We start from the raw sequence: 22,644 nt of genomic DNA on the forward strand, positions 1-22,644 counted from the left end.
TACCACTACTCATCTAAAGTGATTTGCCAGCATTAAATGTTATTTGTGTGGATCCTGAGCCAGTCTCTCAGCCAACAGTTTGTTTTTCTCCCTCTCCACCTCCATCTTCCACTGCCTCCAAAATGTCCACATCAGTCTCCCATGATCCTCTGGTCTCAGCCCACAGTAGTCGTCATACTTGAAGATTTCGCGCAGGGCGGCCGGAACCTGTAGATTCCGTGCGTGAATGTTGGTATTTGCCTCTCCCAACATCTCTTGTTCTAAGTGCTTGCGATGCCAGCTGCTTTTCATGGGGTTCCATGCATTACACTTCATGTCTTGCCTCTCTTGTAGCTGCTGCTTTAGCTTGGACAGGTATTCCTCTTTAATATGAATCTCTCGTTCCTTCTGTTTGTATGCTAGTGAGTCTTTCAAAGTGAACGCAGAGTTTGCAAGCAGTTCTTGTTGTTTTCTGTAGTCTTGCTTCAACGATTGATTCTCCTCTTCCAGCTTCGAGATATAGTGTTGATCCTTCTCCTTGACTTCGCGATGGCTTGCAAGCTTTTCAGTCAGTTGGGAATTTTCTTCTTGCATCTTTGCCAGTTTGTCAAGAATGATGCTGCCTTTTTGGTCAAGTTGGTAAATCTCTTTTTGCTTCTCCGTGTAGTCCGTCTTCACTTTCTGATTCTCCTCTTCAAGTTTTAAGATGTAATGATGATCCCTATCCTTAACATCACGATGGCTTGCCAGCTTTTCATTCAGTTTGGAGTTCTCCTCTTGCATCTTTGCCAGTTTCCCAAGAATGTTGCTGCCTTTATGCTCAAGTTGGTGTATTTGCGCCTGTTGCTTCTTGTAAACTTCCTGCAGTGTTTGATTCTCTTGTTCAAGCTTTGAGATGTACTGTTGATCCCTTACCTTAAATTCAAGGTGACTTGCAAGCTGTTGTTGCAGCTTAGAGTTCTCCTCTTGCATCTTTGTCAGATTAGCCTGAATGATGCTACTTTCTTGCTCAAGATGATGTATTTGCTTCTGCAGTTCCTTGTGGTCTTTCTTCACCTTTTGCCTTTCTTCTTCAAGCTTTGAGATATAATGATGATCTCTTTTCTGCACTTTTTGGTAAATCACCAACCTTTCCGCCAGCTTTGAGTTTTCCTCTTGTACCTTTGCCAGGTTGTCTCGAATGGTGTTGCCTTTATGCTGAAGTAGGTGTATTTGCTCCTGCTGTTTCTTGTAAACCTCCTGTAGGGCTTGCTTTTCGTCTTCGAGCTTTGAGATGTAGTGTTGATCCTTTGCCGTCACTTTGTAATGGCCTGCCAGCTTTTCTTGTAGCATGGCGTTTTCTTGTTTCATTCTCTTCTGGTTGTCACGAAAGACGTCAATTTCGTGTTGATGTTCTTTTTCCATCTTTTCTTTCTCCTTTTCTCCTTTTGTATGGAAAACCCAGGCTGTAAAGAAAAACTGCATTTAAGTCCATCAGTCAAGTTATCTGTACCTTTGTGCAGTTATTGCCTAACTGCACTGTCTTTTAAAGAAATTTTGGAAAGTTGAGACATGAGGTTGTTGCCTATTCTTTCCAAAAGCTTTCTGCGTGTCCAGAACACGAGACACAAAAACCAGGCCTCTTCTGCAGTTCCAAAGAAAGCAGCTAGGAGGCCCATAATCCTCTTCTGCAGTTCCACAGAAAGCAGCTAGGAGGCCCATAATCAAACTAATGTCCTTGGTTTTAATGACATTCACTCCCATCCATGACTTTTCAGTTATGGTAACCACAAACCAAGGACGCTTAGTTATATCAAGGAGCTTCAACTGACATAACGTCCTTAGTCATATATAACGGAAGGCAGAGGTCCAAAGTCTGGTATAGTTTTAAATATTCAACGTTATCATTATGTAATGCATGGGTGAGTGCACATAATCACCATGAATAATTAGGAAATAAAACATAAATGATATTTTTTTCGAAAATACTAGTAATTATTTACTTCAGCTTTATTTAATTATGACAAACATAAAGTAGGCCTTGATAATGCAGACTCCAGTTTCTCATGTTGTACTCTGTCCCTGAATCACAACAACAACATACCAAGGACAACTGCTGGCACCACGGCCATGACGAAGCCCAGCAAGCCCCAACCGCCGTTTGGCTCGCCTGGGATGTTCTCCGCCGCTCCGGGACGGTTCAAATCGTTCTCCCGCATACGTGCCATCTTCGCAAGGCCACTTCCACCACTGGCACCCCAGTAAAAAGGGGGCGTAAGACCGACAGCTGACAAAAGTAAACAAAAGGGCAGACTGTACCACTCTTGCAAACGGGTGAAGTAAAGTTCAAGGTTTAAATTATTTCAGAAAGAGAAGGAACAAAAACGTCAAATTTCAGTCTGAACGGCTGAAGAAGATATTGAACTCAAAGCTAATTGCAACGTTGAAGATCAAGGATTATGTCAAAGGCATACAGCTATGCAATGTATTAGCTCTTCCTCCCTCTTATATGTTTGCGATTCCTCCTCTTTGACCTTTTACCCCTAAACATGGCGTCAAAGTGAAAACTGTTACGCGCCGAAATGATGCATTTGAATGGTATATATAAAATGACATAGTTCAGTCACGGTGCACCAAAACAGGCCATGAAATGTATCCGCGTATTCCCAACAAGTCAGACCATCACACAGTGGACAGTTGATCATATCAAAAAAGGTCTGAAGATGAGATTTGGGGCGTCAAAGTTGACCGTCAAATGCATCAATTTGGCGAGGTTTCCGTGTTGTTTCACGCTCTGCATGGGGGTTTGGAGAAGACCGATTGTCACATCCACTTCCGGGTCATCTCAGATGTGCACACAAATTACATTCGTTGTAACACACATCGACCGCTAGTTATCACTAATAAAGTAATACACAGGAATAAGTACAGCGTTACTGGAATGTTGCCTATTTTTGTCTGGAAAAAAGTTGTCGCTCGGTGTTAGTCTGTAACAGTGTAACGCTAACGCAAACTTGTCTGAAAAAAAAGTTGTCGCTCGGTGTTAGTCTGTAACAGTGTAACGCTAACGCAAACTTGTCTGAAAAAAAAGTTGTCGCTCGGTGTTAGTCTGTAACAGTGTAACGCTAACGCAAACTTGTCTGAAAAAAAAGTTGTCGCTCGGTGTTAGTCTGTAACAGTGTAACGCTAACGCAAACTTGTCTGAAAAAAAAGTTGTCGCTCGGTGTTAGTCTGTAACAGTGTAACGCTAACGCAAACTTGTCTGAAAAAAAAGTTGTCGCTCGGTGTTAGTCTGTAACAGTGTAACGCTAACGCAAACTTGTCTTAAAAAAAAGTTGTCGCTCGGTGTTAGTCTGTAACAGTGTAACGCTAACGCAAACTTGTCTAAAAAAAAAAGTTGTCGCTCGGTGTTAGTCTGTAACAGTGTAACGCAAACTCGCGGCTTTACCGGGACGTCCTGACTACTTGTTCAGGGTCATGTATCATTCCAGTGACACGTTAAAAATCTGCCGTCTTTACTTGTACAGTCTTGTCAAGCAAATGTTTACATGTATGTAGACTTTCTGGCATTGTTCCATCTAAAAATATGTAGTCCAAAGTTGCATTTACCCCTTAACTGCAATTGTCGTGAGCGAAAACGAACTATCCTTTACACACGTACGTTTAGAAATTAATAACCAAACATGTAGGTTTATCGTCTTAGCTATATGTTATACAAATAAACGACGAGTAAAGACGGCAGATTTTTCACGTGTCACTGGAATGATATATAGCCCTGAACAAGAGAATTTCCACCTGTGTCGTAGAAATGACATACTAGTAGCCTGAACATGGCAGATATGTCACCTGACTCATTGGAATGATATAGCCCTCAACAGCAGAATATCCACCTGTGTCATTGAAATGACATAGCCTTAATATGGCACATATGTCACCTGAGTCATTGGAATGATGTAGCCCTGAACAGTAGAATTATTACCTGTCATTGGAATAGCATAGCCTTAAGACGGCAAATATTTCACTTGTGTCATCGGAATGACATAGCCCTGAACAGCAGAATTTCCACCTGTGTCATTGAAATGACATAGCTTTAAGGCGGCTGATATTTCCACCCGTTTCATCGGAATGACATAGCCTTTTTTTCGGCAGAAGTTTCACCTGTGTCATTGAATGACACAGCCTTTTTATCGACAGAAAATTCATCCGTGACATTGGAATCACACAGCCTTTAGTTTAGTCATGAGAAATGACACGGCCTTATGTCGACGGATGTTTCACCTTTTTTCGGCAGGTGTTTTACCTGTGTCAATGGAAGTGTTTTTGGAATTACACAGCCTTTATAAAGTCGACGGATGTTTCACCTGTGTTATTGGAATCACAAAGCCTTTAGTCATGAGAAATCTCACCTGTGTCATTGGAATGACACAGTATTCAGTCGACAGATGTTTCACCTGTGTTATTGGATTTACACTTTAGTCATTAGAAATTTCACCTGTGTCATTGGAATGACACATCCTGCAGTCGACAGAAGTTTCACCCGTGTTATTTGAATCACAATATAGCCTTTAGTCATGAGAAATATCACCTGTGTCATTGGAATGACACAGCGTTCAGTCGACAGGTGTTTCACCTGTGTCATTGGAATCACATCGACTTCAGTCGACAGATGTTTCACCTTTTTTTTCGGCAGACGTTTCACCTGTGTCATTGGAATGATAAAGCCTTCAGTCGACAGATGTTTCACCTGTGTTATTGGAATCACACGGCCTTTAGTCATGAGAAATTTCATCTGTGTCATTGGAATGACACAGACTTTAGTCATGAGAAATTTCACCTGTGTCATTGGAATGACACAGCCTTAAGTCGACAGATGTTTCACCTGTGTTATTGGAAACACACAGCCTTTAGTCATGAGAAATCTCACCTGTGTCATTGGAATGACACAGCCTTATGTCGACAGATGTTTCACCGGTGTTATTGGAATTACAGAGCCTTTAGTCATGAGAAATTTCACCTGCGTCATTGGAATGACACAGCCGTTATTTTCGGCAGAAGTTTCATCCGTGACATTCGAATGACACAGCCTTTTTTTCGGCAGATGTTTTATCTGTGTCATTGGAATGACACAGCCTTCAGTCGACAGAAGTTTCACCCGTGTTATTGGAATTTACACTTTAGTCATGAGAAATATCACCTGTGTCATTGGAATGACACAGCCTTCAGTCGACAGATGTTTCACCTGTGTTATTGGGATCACACGGCCTTTAGTCATGAGAAATTTCATCTGTGTCATTGGAATGACACAGACTTTAGTCATGAGAAATTTCACATGTGTCATTGGAATGACACAGCCTTAAGTCGACAGATGTTTCACCTGTGCTATTGGAAACACACAGCCTTTAGTCATGAGAAATCTCACCTGTGTCATTGGAATGAGACAGCCTTATGTCGACAGATGTTTCACCGGTGTTATTGAAATTACAGAACCTTTAGTCATGAGAAATTTCACCTGTGACATTCGAATGACACAGCCTTTTTTCGGCAGATGTTTTATCTGTGTCATTGGAATGACACAGCCGTTATTTTCGGCAGAAGTTTCATCCGTGACATTGGAATGACACAGCCTTTTTTCGGCAGATGTTTTATCTGTGTCATTGGAATGACACAGCCTTCAGTCGACAGAAGTTTCACCCGTGTTATTGGAATCACAATATAGCCTTTAGTCATGAGAAATATCACCTGTGTCATTGGAATGACACAGCCTTCAGTCGACCGTGATGTTTCACATCTGTCATTGGAATCACATCGACTTCAGTCGACAGATGTTTCACCTTTTTTTTCGGCAGACGTTTCACCCGTATCATTGGAATGATACAGCCTTCAGTCGACAGAAGTTTCACCTGTGTTATTAGAATGACACAGCCTTCAGTCGACAGACATTTCACCCGTGTTATTGGAATCACAATATAGCCGAAAATTCCAATGACACATCCGTAATTTTCGGCAGAAGTTTCATCAGTGACATTGGAATGACACAGCCTTTTTTCGGCAAATGTTTTACCTGTGTCATTGGAATCACACAGCCTTTAGTCATGAGAAATTTCACCTGTGTGTCATGGAAGGACACAGCCCTCAGTCAACAGATGTTTCACCTGCGTCATTGGAATGACACAGCCTTCAGTCGACCGTGATGTTTCACCTGTGTCATTGGAATCACATCGACTTCAGTCGACAGATGTTTCACCTTTTTTTTCGGCAGACGTTTCACCCGTATCATTGGAATGATACAGCCCTCAGTCAACAGATGTTTCACCTGTGTCATTGGAATCACATAGCCTTCAGTCGACAGATGTTTCACCTTTTTTTGGCAGATGTCGACATAAGTTTCACCTGTGTCATTTGAATGACACATCATTTTTCGTCAGAAGTTTCCCCTGTGCCATGGAAATAACACGATCTTTTTTCGGCAGAGGTTTCACCTGTGTTATCGGAATGACACAGCCTTAAGTCGACAGAAGTTTTATCTGTGTCGTTTGAATGTCGTAGTGATCCTTATCTGTCAATATTATATACATTATAGCTCATGTTGCGCAGGCTATTTCCAAAGGTATGTGCGTAACCTGCATGGTTATGCAGGTTACGCACATATACACTATATAGGTCGAACTTATAGACTATATAGGTCGAACTCCTCCCGTTAGTGTTAGACTTACGGTTGGGGGTTAGGGTTAGTTTAGTTTTAGTGGCCAAGGAGGTTACATGAATGAACTCTATTACACTAACAATTGTACATGGTACAATGTATGGCAGCGTGAACAATACAATACAAACAAGTCTATGTATACTAAGAGACTACTTAACTACAGGAATATGAACGTAAACGGCGTATGACATGATGTGCGTTAGGCGTTGGTATCTGTTATAATACTTTCTCTCTATTATGCACTACATATCAGTACATATATATTGGCCTTAAAGTACGTAGATATAGAGTCGGGGCATGACATAAGTAGATTGAAAATGTCTATGTTTGTCTTTGGGAGAGGTTTACCAGCTTTACTTGTGATCAATTTCATTAATTTTTGTCTATCTAAAGTATATGCAGGACAGGTCATTATGAAATGCAATTCGTTTTCAACGCCTTTATGACACGAGGGACACAGTCTCTAATTCGGGCTGGTGTGTTACAGTGGCGACCTTTTCCATTGTAAAGAGTGGGCACTAATCCTAAGTTTTGTTATGCTGTTTCTGAATTATTTGTTTTAAATTGATAAAAGATAGTTCAAACAGAATTGGGTTTTAATTTTGCAGTAGGTATCGAGTTTGGTAAGACTTTTAATTTCTTGTCTCCAGCAAGAGAGAAACGTGTTTTGTAGACGATCTTTTAATTAAGATATGTCCAAACTGGTTGGTATTAACGGAAGGATTTAACCATATATTTTGAAATCCGTGCCTACAAATCATGTCCTGAACATGGACAGCCCAGTCTTGTTGTAGTTCAACGGAACAGGTTATATAAGCTTTCATAACGATCCTGTCGTTCGGTAAACTACTTCGGTAGGCGAAGCCAATATTTTATTAACTTAATGTGTTTGTGAATCGAGGTATAATGGGAATACTCCAAGTTCACCCCTGACGGTGGCGTTAACGGAGCTTCTGGGCACGCCAAGTGCTATTTCACAATTTAAAAGTACGAACTCCAGATCGGGGATTTCATCCTGGATATTGTTGGTTGTTTGATTGTTATGTTCATGCAAGGACGTTACACACAACGTCCTTGGTCCATGTCTTTTGATATGCGATATAAGATATTTAGTTTGTCACTGTATTTTTTTAATCGTACCACCCCATGTCTCAGGTATATAGGAAACTCCCAAGTAGTATCAGAGTCATGTATTTGACAGGATCATGTATTTGGTTTCACCCCGGTACACGTACGCGATACGTAAGGTTAGAGGTGTGACCCGGAAACAAATGGGAAACCGGGCGCCACGAAACCCCCATGCGGTTGGTATAATTGGCCAAAAAACATGGCGGAAACCTCGGAAAATCTGAGAAAGGCCTAACTTTGACGTTCTGAACGTTGTTTCTTGTTTAAGGCACAGTCAATTCGTGAACGCCTGGCGGTGGTCTGACTTGTTGGGAATACGGGGATACATTTCATGGCCTGTTTTGGTGCACCGTGACTGAACTATGTCATTTTATATATACCATTCAAATGCATCATTTCGGCGCGTAACAAAACGAAGAAACGGACTCAGAAACGATAAAAATGATGAAATCGGCTCATATTTAGACCTTTCCCGAGCCTTGCAAAGATGACCCGTATGCGGGAGAACGATCTGAACCGTCCTGGGGCGGCGGGGAACATCCCAGGCGAGCCAGACGGCTGGAGCTGGCTGCTGGGCTTCGTCATACCGGCCGTGGTGCCTCCACTTGTCGGTACGTACGATATAGGTCAAAGTCTTGAAGCTTGAAGCAAGGGTGGTGGATTTTGCAACTCTGGCAAGAATGAGGGATGATCTGGGAGACAACATGAAGTTCAGAATGATGTAACGTTACTAAAATTATAGCATTTCAAAACTACCTGCTCTCCTTGGGGCTCTAAATTCGCATGAAAACGTAGTGGCGAAACTTAAGTTCAAGCTTATAGTTTTGTAGGGGCTTGTAAATGACTAACTCTAAATCTCCTTCTACAGCTTGGATTGTCTACAGAACTGATGAAAAGGAGAAGGAAAAGTTGGAGAAAGAACACCAACATGAAACCTTACGAGCAAAGATACAGATGGACCATCTAGAGCAAGAGAGTGGCACCGTACGGGACAAGCTGAAAAACATGCAAGAGGAAAACTCCAAGCTGCGCGAAAAGCTGGCAAGCCACCACGTGGTGAAGGAGAGAGATCAACACTACATCTCAAAACTGGAAGAAGAGAATCAAACACTGAAGCAAGACTACAAGAGACAGCAGGAGCAAATATACCAGCTTGCAAGAAGGCTGAGCGACGTGTACGTAGATACAAGTGTTTCCAAGGAGCCAGAAAGTCCCAAGATGGCCACAGGACCCTTTGGTTTCACTTTGAAGGAGTCACTAGCGTACAAACAGAAGGAACGAGAGATCCGTGCAAAGGAGGAGTACCTTACCAAGCTGGAGAATCAGCTACGACAGAGGCAGAACATGAAGTGTAGTTACTGGAACCCCATGAAAAGCAGCTGGCATCGCGAGCACTTAGAGCGAGAGATGTTGGGAGAGGCGGACACCAACGTTCACGCTCGAAGTCTTCGTGTTCCGGTTGCCCTGCGCGAAATCTTCAAGTACGACGACTACTGTGCGCCGAGACCAGAGGATCATGGGAGACTGATGTGGACATTTTGGAGGCAGTGGAAGATGGAGGTGGAGAGGGAGAAAAACAAACTGTTGGCTGAGAGATTGGCTCAGGATCCACGCAAAAATTAACCAAAACAGACGCTGGATTTAGCAAACATCCAGAATAGTCTTACAGGCACACATTCTTTAGGCAAAATCAGTCTTAAACAATTTTTGAAACATTGTTCAATTGTAATGTCAAAGGGACATTGTGTAGGTTCATAAATGAAATCTTAATTCCATGCACCTGTTGCATAGTTTCACCCATGCATCAATTTTTGTATAATTATAGCAAAGACAATAGAGAGGTTTGTTCAAGGTGTAGGGAAAGAACACTTCTGTGATAAAATTCCGTGATACAATTTTCCCTTATATTAAATTAACGTTTTTGTGTATTCCTAGGGTCTTTTCCTGCAAACACCCAAATAGTACATGTAAGGACGGTAGAAGTAAAAGTTGCAGTTGAACTGATGACTTTTCAGTAATTGTCTCAAAGAAAAAATATGCATTATGAAAGGGAAATCTCTGCATGAAAAGAAAAGACCACACTATCAATGACTGCTGCTAGGGAGGGCTACATGTAGGTGCAAAAATGTGTATGGTATATTGTGTATAGAAGTCCGTGTGAATTATTACATTGTCACATGTTGTAAGACTTGGGGTGAAAATTAAAATTCTTGGCAAACAAGAGATTTTTGTGTACTTTTGCATGACATTGTGTCTTTGATTCTTTGCCATACATCAGTTACAATCATTGAGCAACATTGCTAGTCTATGGTACCAACGTATAGCTTACAAACGTTGTACCACAGTATGTAAAAATGACTCAAACACATTTCATGTACTATTTTCTTCTCAGGTCACAACAATTCGGATTCGCCTCTGCATCTTTTTTCTGATATGCAAAAAAAAAAGATTAAGGTTCTAAATCAACTCAAAAATGCTCATATTTTGCACTCATCTTGCTAGCTGCTACAGGTTTTCCATCTATCAATGTGGTGGTTTGATTAAAAGTTCAAAATTCATTATTTAGATAATAACTCAGCCTTTTGTGTTGACTTCATGGCTCCAATCGTAGCATTTGGAGCTAGGATAGAATGCCTCGACCTGTTTTTATTTTTTTGCCCTGTCACTTCTTATATTTTATGAAAAAAATCTAAGAATCAATAAATTAAATTGGTGTGGCCTCAACTATTTCTTCACTGCCTCAAATTTCACTGGACCACTCCTTCACACTATACTTACTTCTTATTGGTTAACCTTTGACCTGGGAAACAAGTGGTTGGACAGGTGGTGTAATTAATTTAACCAGAACTACTAGCTGCACAAAGATGACAGGTATGGAAGAGGACAACTTGAACGCACAGCACACAGTAGACAAGATCTCTGCTGAGATGTATAACTGGGGTGGACTGCTGGTTTTCCTCATGCCAGCCCTGATTGTATTCTTTCTTTTTGGTAGGTACATGTATGTACACGTGTTTTAACCAGTAGTACCAGGAGGGTAGTTTAAATAGTAATATAGAATGCTAAGATAAATGTGTAAATGACATGACAATTCAGAAAACTCTGATTCTACATGCACTACAAAGAACTAAATAGACCACTATTATGATTATCATTATGTACATAATGTACCTTTGCTGCATCAGGCTTTCTCAATCAGTTATGATTATGTATAGGAACTTCATGTCTGCTAGACTAATTTTCGCTGTTTTTGTTGAATATCAATGGACTTCTCATTCAGTGTTTATTGGGAGCATATGGTATGAAAAAAAAGGCATGATCACTGGTAGTAGTAGTACTTAAGAAAACTGTTTATCAAGCAAATGGATAGATTTTAAATACAGTACAGTGAGTTGATGTTACGTTTTCAAAATCAATCCAGTTGCTTGAGTAACAGTTTTCTTGTGTATCTCATTTTCTTGGTTGTATAACCTTCGTCAACAATCACCACAGTAACAACTCTTTTGCACAGATACATTATTTAAGTAAAAATAAAATTTGTACTTTGTATGTGAGCATACAGCACGTTGTATAATAAGAGTTTTTTCACATAGTTGCATTTTGAACTGTTCATGTATGTTTGCCTTTCATGATGAATAATCTAATAAATAATTTTCCTTTGTTGGCCTATGAGGTTCCCACGCCTGGTGGCATTAGTGTATAATGTGAGAAGGCAGCTATTGTGATTGTGAGAACACATGTAACTTGTACCCCAACCTTGTTGCAATTTTATTTACTTCATTCCACTTCATACAATACCCAGATTATGCTTCAATGACTTTGTTGACCTCTGACCTCTTCTGCTTGTTTTAACTTATTTTATGTCTACCAACTGTGAAGTTTTTTGCTGTTTTTAGTTCATTTAATTGTATTGTAGCCAACTCCAGGAAGGATAGGGTGAAATATTGTACCAATATGTAACAATAATGCAGGTATTAGAAAAACAATCCTGGCTGTGAATTATAACGATGATGCATCTTCCCTCTCCACAGCATCCTTCATTCACGAGACATCGAAAAATGAGAGGAAAAAGGCAAAGCAGAAGCATGAAGATGATTCAGAAGCCTTAAGGGCCAAGGCTGATTGCCATGAACAATGCTGCAACATCAGTTGTGAAGATTTAGAAACAATGAATCCAGAAGACTTTGAGTTGGGAGAAAAGCCGACAAGTCTCCCTAAAATTGAGAAAGATCTCGAGTATATCACATATCATGAAGAAGCAAATCACACACTGAAGGAAGACTACCAGCAGCTGAAACATAAAGGTCAACACACTTCCTGGTAAACTAGCAGGAATGCAACTGGAAAAGTTCAAGCTGGTTAGCAGGGGAAGTCAGAACAAACTGCAGCAGAGAAGTTATAGTTACGTGTCTCAGCTGAAAGACGAGATTCAAACACTGAGGGAAGACGAGACAACTGAGACGAGAGCGGAGCATGGTTTTTGAGCTGGCAAGTCCGGAACAACAAGAAAACTTTGAGCTCAAAGACAAATTGGCTAGTACTCTTATGTACTACAAAGAGTACAGTAAAGTACTACATTTCCAAAGCTCCAATTCATAATGTACAGAAGTGAGTTTTCTCCTTGCATGTTGGACTACTGTCGGTTTAGTTACATTTGTACTTGTTTACTGTGAATGGATCTGTGCCTTCAAAGGAAAAAATGTACAAAATTGTTTCTTGTCACGAGAAGATTTCTTTATTTCCTGTTTATGCAACAGAAAATAAGCTGAAAATGTTTGGAATAATCATGATCTAATAGATATGAAGAATAGATCAGTATACATGTATGTGCTTGCCTTTAAATTTGTGGGACTCCTTTAGTAGAGGCAAAACCATGATATGTAATTAACATGTTTCCCTGCCTTACAGCTATACTATGTACCATATAAAGCATTCATCTTACATGTATTTTTATATAGCTATAGGTGAAGTTACTGTTTTTACAAAGCCTTCCTCTCTGGCAAGTTTAGTAGTTACAATCATCCATACCAAGCCTTTTAGGCTGTATCTTTTAGTCTTTTTACACTCTCTTGTTTAGGCTATTCAATCTAAATGGTGGAAAGGAGGATACATATCTTTCAAAAACAAAAGTTAGGGTTATGAGAGCATTTTGATACATAAAGCATCCACAACACTGCAATAGAATGAGAGTACATGTGGATGTCTTGTAAAACAAATAAACTGGACTCAAGGCCTTCAGTGCAAAACTAGACTAGTGGTGTCAACACTATCCGTCTATACTAGACTTGTGTTGCTAGCTGCCCAGTTCTAGCTCTTCAAGTTCCTTTAGTAAGGCAGCTTCTCCCTTTATCTTCTCAAGCTGAAACATACGTGGGAGACATGTTAGAGTATAAGCATCATACCCATTGACTATAGAAGCTCAGCACCTTTTCTAACTGCTTTGAAATTCTTATTATGAAGCCAACAAATGACCCTAAAGGTAAGAGAATTTTACTTAAGTCTAAAGCTGTGTTTTAGATTATAAAATTTTAATCCTGATGATAGTAAAGAAAAAATGTTATAAGAAAACATTTACCTGGTTTGATTCCAGCTTCTTCCCAGACTTTTGTTGCTCCTTAAGTTGCTCTATTTGTCTCAGTTTCTGTCCAGAAAAAAATCAGCAAAAGCAGGATAAATACAGTATTACTAACAGTCACAAGAATGTAGACCCCAGGCTTAATTTCAACCCACAACCAGTGTATGCTGCCCTAGCTCCCCAGACTCCACGGGCTTCAGTGTGCAATACTACTAGTATACTCCTACATTACTTATGACCAGTGTAAGCTGGTATAGTATGGCGCACTGAAGCACAGGGTAAGTGTATGCATTCAACATCTTTTTATGACTCTAACCTCATCCCATCATTTGAGTATTCCATGAATAAACAAAGAAACAAACAAACCTTCTTGAGTCCTTTGATTTTCTTCTCTGAGTCAGCACTAACCACTGTACTGGTGACAGAAGGGGGCGGGGTACCCAGGATGTGTGTGGCCATGGCGAGAGCATCCCTCTGCTCCTGGCTACGAGCATCCTGATAAACAACCAAGCAAAAAATATCTAGTCTCTGACATGAAAACAAATAACGTAATGCCAGATGTCCCATGTTTTAGGAGAGCCACACCTGAAGCACATTAAACATTCCACCACACACTTAAAAAAGAGAAGAGGTCCACCCTGGTGTGAGTGGTTCAAACCGTACAGTCCAGTCTAGCTTTCACAGATTGCGTACTGTACTGTACTGTACTGTACTGTACTATACTATACTGTACTGTACTGTACTGTCTCCATACCATTGGTGCTTGTTGCTGCTGTTGTTGTTTTGCTTTCTTTGCTTCTCTCTTCTTCTTGTTCTTCAGAGCTGCCTTGGAAAGGTTTTCTGTAACAAAGAGACAAGTACAAGATCAGTTGAAGCTTTTACATCAGTAACTTGCATACAAGAATGTAGTAAGTTTTTAACTATATGCTGGTTATAAAACATGTAGGGGAAATCTGTTACCATCTTTGTTCTCCATTCGTTCGTTCTGTGGCAGCTCCTCTTCATGCTACAGAGAACAATAAAATCTTTAAATTCAGGAACACATTACAGGGAAGATATAGAGTGAAACGAATACAGTCTAGCTTCAACTAAAAGTTCTAACCCCTGCCAGGTCCCAGGCACTTTACAAGTGTGCAGAAATGTAAGGATGAAGTTAAGAGTGTGCAGATACTTACCAGTTTGGTTGGTGAGGTGTGACCGAGGGCTCGTGCACCAGGGGGGCGATACACTGCTGGTTTGGCTACAGGAAGAAAAGCGTTGTCAGCAATGTCAATGCCATTCATTGTTCATGACTGTACATGTATCATGTATCTGTGTGTAAAAGTAGCAATGTGTAGTTTTGCACACCTATGAATGCTTTAACGGGAACAGAGTTACATAAAACTATGAAAATGAGAGATTTCAGACTTCCGGGAAGTATTTGGGGTTTTCATAACCTAAGATCACAGATAGACCTCTGAGAAGTGTTTTTGCATGCTGTTAATAGAGGAAGATTTTAGCAATTAAAATTTATGACGTTAGAAGGGTCTACTATGAATAAAAGTACAATTGCAGTCATTTGCAGATGTACAGTACATTTTCAAAACTTTAGAAAATCGAGTACATTTTTTTAAAACTTGATCTCGAAGTTCTCACCTTCTTGTTGCTGAGCCGCTGCCTTGGCCGGTTGGTAGGACAGCCGTGTCTCGGGGAACACACCTGGCTGATACGTCTGCCAGGCAACCTCCCACAGCTCATCATTCATCCCCAGCCCCTTCTCATCCAGCTGGTGCCCGGTGTAGTGCCAGATCTTATAGCTGGGAGGGGGTGGTGATAGTGAAAGGAACAGCTTATTAACATAAACTGAACTTTCTGCGAATTAGTAGTAATTTTGTAAAAATTAAAGAATTCTAAAGCTTAGATATTATACATACCTCGAGAACAAATATGCCTCTTATGCAATTGTGGACTATTAATTGTTCCCTTATGAACTACATTTTGACAACTGGATGGGCGGATGGGATATTCCATTTAAAACAGGGATGGGTAAGGGTCGGAATTTTCTCCTCTCCGGATCCTTGGGTTAATCTTCCTTCCTACAATTTGATTTGAAGAAAGGTTGACCAACAGAACTAAGTACATGTTTTCCCATATCATAATTCTTATGCTCCCTTCATTTTCTTGAACTACCGTAGATCTTGAAACTTTCGCAGTGGCTCACGGTTAGTCAAAACCAGCCCTTATGTAATATAGAATGGTTCCATTTTAAACTAAAAAAAAGATAAGCCCTTACCCATTGCCGACCCTTAGTCTGGGAGATGTGGTGGCTGTGACAAAGTGGACGCCATCCGGGGACCAGGCAAAGTAGGTGGTGTCAGGAGCCTGCACCAAGGCTATCTTCTGGAGATTTCTTCTGTCCCAGACTTCCTATAGACCAAAACAAACACATTCTGGATCACTCAAATGGCTAGTCAACAGAAATGATCTGATTCACTTTATGAAGCTGCCTTGTGATTCAAGGAAGGGTTCTAGGAAAGGCATCTGTATAATTCTATTACTTGTTTTTGATTGCCAAATTCATCACAATACACTTTCTAACTTTCTTGCTAAAACTTCACTTTTTGAAGGATTACCATTCTTGAGCTGCATTCCTGGTGTGTTTGAAGGGCTAGTACAATGTAGAAGCCTAAGGTCAATACTTACTATGTTGCCTCGAAGGTTGCCAAAGCCAGCAAGGGCAAGGAGTAGCACGGTTAAAGAAATGACAAACAGTACACAAGAAACATCATACACCTCTTAAACATGAAGTGTTGCTCAATGCAAAGCCAAATGAGCACTTCTACTACAAATTCTAGGCACTGAGCTAGGCGGTACAACAGATATATGACTATAGCAGTGTTTCTGCCAGGAGACGGCCGAAGGCCGTCCCAACTGGAGCGCCGAAGGCCAAAATACCAAAAAAATACGCATAGAAATACGCACAGAAATATATATTTACCCGAAAGATTCTTGAAACTATATATTTCTTCACTAGAATATCGATGTGTGGTTGTGGAAAATAGCATTTTAGCGCTTATATCCTAACAAAGAAAAGTTGTTTACACGCGCGTCGCCTCGCTCAATCTTACCGCTGGCGCTGCAGCGGCCGACGCAACAACCAATCAGAGACGCAAAATGTGGACATGTGACGCAGGATTTGCAGCTAGCTGAGCAGGCCGTGCGCGGTGCATGAGACACATTTTTGTGTCGTACTGCAAGAGATAAATGCCTGAAAATAAACTTTTCTTATGTTTGAAAATATATCTAACAAGTTTATCTTTGAATAGCCGAGTGAAAATCAAACATATCGATGTCTGGTCCTTCGGTCCTACAACTATAGTCATTATACCATCGGTCCTATGACTATAGTCATTATACCAATAGGTTGGTGGTGAATATTACTTAAAAAGTGCTGTCAAATCACAACCAAACACATCCTGAAAGGATATTGTTGCCCTGTGGGTTGTAAGAGCACAGGTTCCTGGGTCCTGTACCGAAGTCAAACACAGGCTCACACTTCAGGTTGAAGATAGTGGCCTTGGCAGGCATGACTGTGGTAAACCTGGTTAAGGAACTCTCTCAGAATGGAAACAAGGATAGTATAGGTGAAAAGCAGGACCAATACAAAACATAAGCTACAAACAAAGTTTTGCCTTATGCAAAAATTAAAGGATACATCCATATACCACACAGAACTCTGTTGAGTCAGGACTCCAGTCAGTAGAGTAGATGGGGCCATTCTTAGCTGAAAATGATAAAAATAGATGTCACACGTTAGCTTCATGTCAATCACCCAGTTCATAGAAATATAAGAACATACAGTCCACACAGTTTCACATACTCATGCCACTTTGTTGACAACATGCAATGATAAAGATCAACTTCAAATATAAAATGTTAGTTTCACTTAACCTCAACTATGCTTTCACACACAGACACACAAACCCAAGACAATATTTGATACAAAACACCAAAATAAGGGGGAGTTTCAATCTAACACTCACACAGCTATACTATATTACTGTACTACATGTGTACTGCAAGACAATTATTTGTATTAAACACCATAATTAAGGATAGTTTGAGTGTGACACTCACACAGCTGTACTATACTGCTGACTCCATCCACCCCGATGTAGTGCAGGTTCTGTTCTCCATAGTAAGACTGTCCTGTCTGGTCTACCTCTGTGGCACACAGAACCAGCAGTCCAGTTCCTACAGGTACGTACAATACAGAGGGAATACACAGAAGTGCATGAACATGATGAAATGATACGGTAAATGCATTTGCTATGGTTTTATTTCACGGTATGTGGAAAATGGAAGTTTTTGCAATGTTTGAAGTTCACGGTGGCTGTGTAAGTAATCTTTTGGAAAATAACTTTGTTTTCTGTGTACTATCATGTAATCTATGTTCTATATGTACTGTATCAATCCTATAATAAGTATAAAATAGTGTAGTGGCTAGTCTTAAGTTGTATAGAACTTAGCAATGTTATAGGATTTTGCAATGGTGTAGATATTAGTCTTGATATTTGGTACTGCTCAAAAACTTGCCATGACAATAACTGCTCAACAGACATGCTTTGCTACATGAACAGCTGAGTATTTTACCTTTCTTGTTCCACCTGATATCTGCTTTGTCTGCCTTAAAGAAGCTCTTATTGGCCAGGGGTGTGGCAAAGTCTGGGCACTTGAACACACGGACAAAGGAAGGACCTCCCTAGAAAAATAAAATAACATTGTTCTACCCCATTAGTTCTACATTAGCAATTATAAGCAGCACATCTTACCATTAGAATTTGTTCAACTTGTCATCACAAAATGTCAATATGAATTATGATGTATGTGCTGATGATCACAGAAGCTACTGAGGTTTTAAACAGCTGTATCACAACTACAGTTTCTTTATTTCTCATTTTACAACAGTTGAACATCTCATAACTAAGGGTTACATTGTACTTATATTTCAGCAATACTTGCAATGTATAGTCTCAAAACTAAAAGCTGTTTCTACCTTCTGGCCAGGCACATACACGGCTATCTTGTGAGGGGGAGGGCCTGGGGACAGCCTGTAGCCTGCCACCTTCTGGACGTCTAGTTTCCGGGCTATGTGACCTAGAGTAGTCACAAACACAGATGAGTTTTACATGGAAAAGATATCAAATTTGATAACACAGTCTATATACATATGTTGTACATTGATGTTGGAACATTCTATTTTACAGTATATGACTTCTTGCCATCATTTAGCTGGTGTGTTACGCTGAAGGGGGTTATACTGGCTATACAGACACAGATATAGATACAGATTTAACCTGAAAGACAAGGATTTCAATGAAAGTAGAAGTTGCAATATTTTAAAGAAAGGTCCTTACTGAAGTCTCCATTCTCAAACAGGTGGATCTCGTTCACTGCATGTGCACACAGAGCCTCATCATCTGTCCACTGGGGCTCCCTATGGGGGGAAAGTAAAGTGGTGAAAATCAACCTTCAGGAAGTGTTGAACATCAATCTCCAAATCTAGCCTGGGTGCCAGACTCTTTCCAGGGCCTACACGGGTCAGTTTGAAGGCTCCGGGGCTAACACCAGCCTGGGTACCATCCAGATTTTGTCTCTGCAATACTCAAAAAATTTTGAACGTTGCGGAGCCAAAATCCGGATGGTACCCAGGCTAGGCCAACACTGCCCTGAAGGAAATTATACCACACCCCCTTCAATTAGGCCCCACATGCTGGCTTATAGTTTTAGGCCTAGCATGCTATGGGTCTTGCATTCAGGCTAGGCAAAATCAAGCATGAACCAAAGGCAAAACAAGACTTTACCAAATGTGTAACTTGGTGGTAAATTCGAATGAGTAATGAGTTATGAGGAGACTTACCAGTCTGTCTGTCTCTTGTGGACAAAACTCTTGGCCTTCTGTCCTGTCTTCATGTCCCACAGGTGCAGGTTGGGGTACGGAGGACCTTTACCTGGAAGGTTGGTGAGGTTATGGTTCAACTCATTGTTAATTTAATATAACAAAGGTAATTCATATTTTACAGGGCGCCTAATGCAAATGTCATTCTGCCTGTCAAATTTAATCCTGCCCTGTCTGGACACTCTCCAAGCAGAGGGTTAGGCTTATTTTTGACCTGTTATAGGCATTTTTATTAGTCTTTCTTGTAGTCCTTGTCTTGTACTGGTGTCTTTTTCTACACTTTGGGTAGCAAATGGTAACTACCTGGCAAATGGATACTGCCTGGCCAATATAATACATGTACTGTCTTTGCAGCCACTGAAAGATAGGCTTGGAGATAGCCATCTAAAACTATACATCACACAGTACCCAGAAGTAATAACGGAACTTACCTACTATCATGAAAGTTCATTTAAAGTTCATCTGGTCCAACACAAAAAATTCTCTCACCTAGAGCTTTCGACCAGTCAATCTGGTCTTCCTCAGTAGACTGACCCAGTGTTGACGTCACACTTCAAAGAAGCCAAGTGACAAGCTTCACTGGGTCTGTCTACTGAGGAAGACCAGAGTGACTGGTCAAAAGCTCTAGAGAGAATTTTTTTGTGCTGGACCAAAAGTTTTAAATTTAAACGGTACTTACCTACGATGACCTCCCAGGTAGCCATGTAGGTGCTGAGGGGTGAGAACAGGATACCCACGACCCGGGGATGCTCTTCCATCTGGTGCACAACCTCCCCACTGGGCAGTCGAACCACAGTCACCCTGCAGGAGAACAACACAAAACCAAGTGAGAAATTCCCTGTGTGTCGTATTTGTGTACATGTCAGAATGGAGCTACAGTTGTACGCTAATTGTGGATCCTAATAAATTCAAAGTAAACCAGCACAAACTTGAACCAAGTGAAACCCAGCACCAAGAGACCATGACTAATGACATTTATAGATGCTAAAGCTAGGACAATGTTACAATATGTAAAAAAGTGCTGATTCAATCAAAGCTCTCTTGAATTTGAAATCGTTCCACAACCATCCCATTTTTTTATCATCCTCCATTGATGTCCCCAAACAACTCCTACAAGTACAAGTTTGTGTCATCTAGAGGGATGTTGGAATTTGCAAGCAAATGTAGAATATTCCTCTTCCCATTCTCTATGGCAAACATTGTTTCCTGTCATCATAGACATGAAACTGCACAAATTGATGAGAAAGACCATAACTTACTGTTGTCCGTTGCACCAAGCAAACAAACTGCCATCTGGACTGAAGGCCATGACTTTACAGGCACGACTGTCATCCCTGAAATATGGAAATCAAATTAAATCAAAATTCTTATGAGGATGACAAAAGAAGAATAAAAAACGGACTGACTGATACATATCACATTGTTGCTATCAGTTGGACCGTGAATGTCATAGATTGTTTGACTGTTATAATAATATAAGTACTCTGAACAATGTTATCACTATAACATCAGTCAACATCAGCTTCAATATTTTAGAGTATTCAGACTTTGAAAGTATTTATGATGAATGGATATTGCAGGGACAAATAATTTGTACCTTCTGAATGCCTGGTTGACTCTGAGTGCAGGAGGCCCCTCCAGTAGGGACACCCCCTGGGTACCTCGTACTGTAGAACAATCATTCAAATCTCATGTCAGACTCAGAGTAAGGGACAACATATCACACATGTGACATAGGGGGAAAATATATGTAGAACAATAGATAAAGTTGTTTAGTCATTTCAAACTGGATTATGAAAGTTTAATGTGTAGACGTTTCAGCTAGTATCCACTAGCTTTCATCAGTACAAAGTGAGGAAATTTCCGGTACAAGTTCTAAAACTTAGAACTTGTACCGGAAATTTCCTCACTTTGTACTGATGAAAGCTAGTGGATACTAGCTGAAACGTCTACACATTAAACTTTCATAATCCAGTTTGAAATGACTAAACAACTTTATCTATTTATCTTATTCCTGGATGAGTAACCTTCACCAACGTATATGTAGAACAATTTTATAGGTATGTAGGGTAGGGTATGTTGGCAGGTAAGATACATGCAGTAGCCTTGACAGTAGTAGAGTCATCAGTCAGGTGGGATGTTTGTCCAGTTTGGACCGCTCCTAATCTGTCTCTGTACTTGTATGATATGACATAGAGGTAGCACGTCGGTAGAATGTACTGTGCCTCTGTGAAACCCGGATGTTTCACAGTTTTCGTTGGGTGCTTGTTCAACGTTGCATTGAAACTTTGCCCGTGCCAGACGATATCTTTTTTGACACAACATTTGAAAACGATAGGGTGTCATCATTAAATTAAGCAAACACGACCTTAAATGAAGAAAGGTCCCATTCCACTCTGTGCAGAGCATTGGGGTGGCGCCCATCTCCATTTCCATAGCCCTTGGGCCACACAGTTGTGCAAGCACTACAGCAAGGGGCTAGCTCGCTGGTAGTATTGTGTGTTGACCTTCCCATACTCTTTCTCATAGATGAGTGCTAAGCAGAGAAAGCAGTATGTACCATTTTAAAAGTCTTTGGTATGACCTGGCCGGGGTTTGAACTCACGACCTCCCGGTTACAAAGCGAGCTGATTGAGCTACTAAACGATACATCCTGTAAATAAAATGACATATGTTCCATATTTCGTGCTGCCACAGTACGTTCTGCTGATGTGCTAGCAAAGTGGCATGGCAGATGGATAGATGGATGGAGAAAGAGCGAGGGAGAGAAAGAAAGATGGCAGTCTTTATAATGCATCATAATTCAGGTAAAAACACATATCTAACCATGCAACAAATAGAACTATGACAGATATGTGTCAACGATATCCATCCATGACCCATTCTCTCGTTCCTTCATTCCTTGCACAATCAGCTGTCAAAAATAATAAATTGCTACATAAAAAGCCGGTCTAAAATGTCTCATATTTCAGCATAATTACTGGCTACATGGAAAACAGGTAATGATACAAAAACTTAGTATTCTTTTCCATCAATTGACACCACTGTCGTTGTAATATTTTTATGTTTATGACTAAAATTCGAGAACAGATTTTGGAAAATTTCTTACACGCCAAACTCGGGATGGGCGCCGCCATGTTGGTACCGCACAGCCTGACGGGAAGACTTTAAAACGCCACGAACTTCCGGTGCCAGCACCTTTCACTCAATATATCCTTCCACGAAAACAGCCAACATAGTCAAAGATTTGGCGACCAAACGTCACATTTCAAGCTAAAAGAAACTTTCTATAAATATCAAATGCATCAATTAATAAATTTCATAAGATTTAGTTGTATGTTT

The 22,644-nt window shown here is 40.5% G+C and overlaps 3 protein-coding genes across 3 annotated transcripts; 1 reads left to right on the forward strand and 2 right to left on the reverse strand.

Annotated features, from left to right (window-relative positions):
* Positions 1-5: 5 nt before the first annotated feature.
* On the reverse strand, positions 6-2,232 carry LOC109463672 (trichohyalin-like). The gene is made up of 2 exons (XM_019760524.1): positions 2,063-2,232; positions 6-1,424 (listed from the first exon to the last, which is right to left on the reverse strand). Exons 1-2 carry the CDS (start codon positions 2,184-2,186, stop codon positions 40-42), a joined length of 1,509 nt encoding a protein of 502 aa, XP_019616083.1. The 5' UTR covers positions 2,187-2,232; the 3' UTR covers positions 6-39.
* A 249-nt stretch (positions 2,233-2,481) lies between these two features.
* On the forward strand, positions 2,482-9,996 carry LOC109463890 (coiled-coil domain-containing protein 127-like). Its single transcript, XM_019760774.1, has 3 exons — positions 2,482-2,525; positions 8,203-8,400; positions 8,658-9,996. Exons 2-3 carry the CDS (start codon positions 8,277-8,279, stop codon positions 9,410-9,412), a joined length of 879 nt encoding a protein of 292 aa, XP_019616333.1. The 5' UTR covers positions 2,482-2,525; positions 8,203-8,276; the 3' UTR covers positions 9,413-9,996.
* A 1,823-nt stretch (positions 9,997-11,819) lies between these two features.
* Positions 11,820-22,523, reverse strand: LOC109463881 (eukaryotic translation initiation factor 2A-like). Its single transcript, XM_019760762.1, has 20 exons — positions 22,412-22,523; positions 20,900-20,969; positions 20,562-20,636; positions 19,982-20,103; positions 19,264-19,354; positions 18,761-18,840; positions 18,400-18,500; positions 17,997-18,105; positions 17,481-17,597; positions 17,059-17,127; positions 16,832-16,933; positions 16,047-16,087; positions 15,637-15,770; positions 15,000-15,160; positions 14,540-14,604; positions 14,325-14,370; positions 14,119-14,204; positions 13,731-13,859; positions 13,365-13,430; positions 11,820-13,148 (listed from the first exon to the last, which is right to left on the reverse strand). The coding sequence occupies exons 1-20, from the start codon at positions 22,437-22,439 to the stop codon at positions 13,083-13,085; spliced, it is 1,758 nt and encodes a 585-aa protein (XP_019616321.1). The 5' UTR covers positions 22,440-22,523; the 3' UTR covers positions 11,820-13,082.
* Positions 22,524-22,644: the final 121 nt, after the last annotated feature.

The sequence above is a fragment of the Branchiostoma belcheri genome, unplaced genomic scaffold (genome assembly GCF_001625305.1).
Source record: "Branchiostoma belcheri isolate BF01 breed outbred unplaced genomic scaffold, Haploidv18h27 scaffold13, whole genome shotgun sequence".
Taxonomy (NCBI): Eukaryota; Metazoa; Chordata; class Leptocardii; order Amphioxiformes; family Branchiostomatidae; genus Branchiostoma; species Branchiostoma belcheri.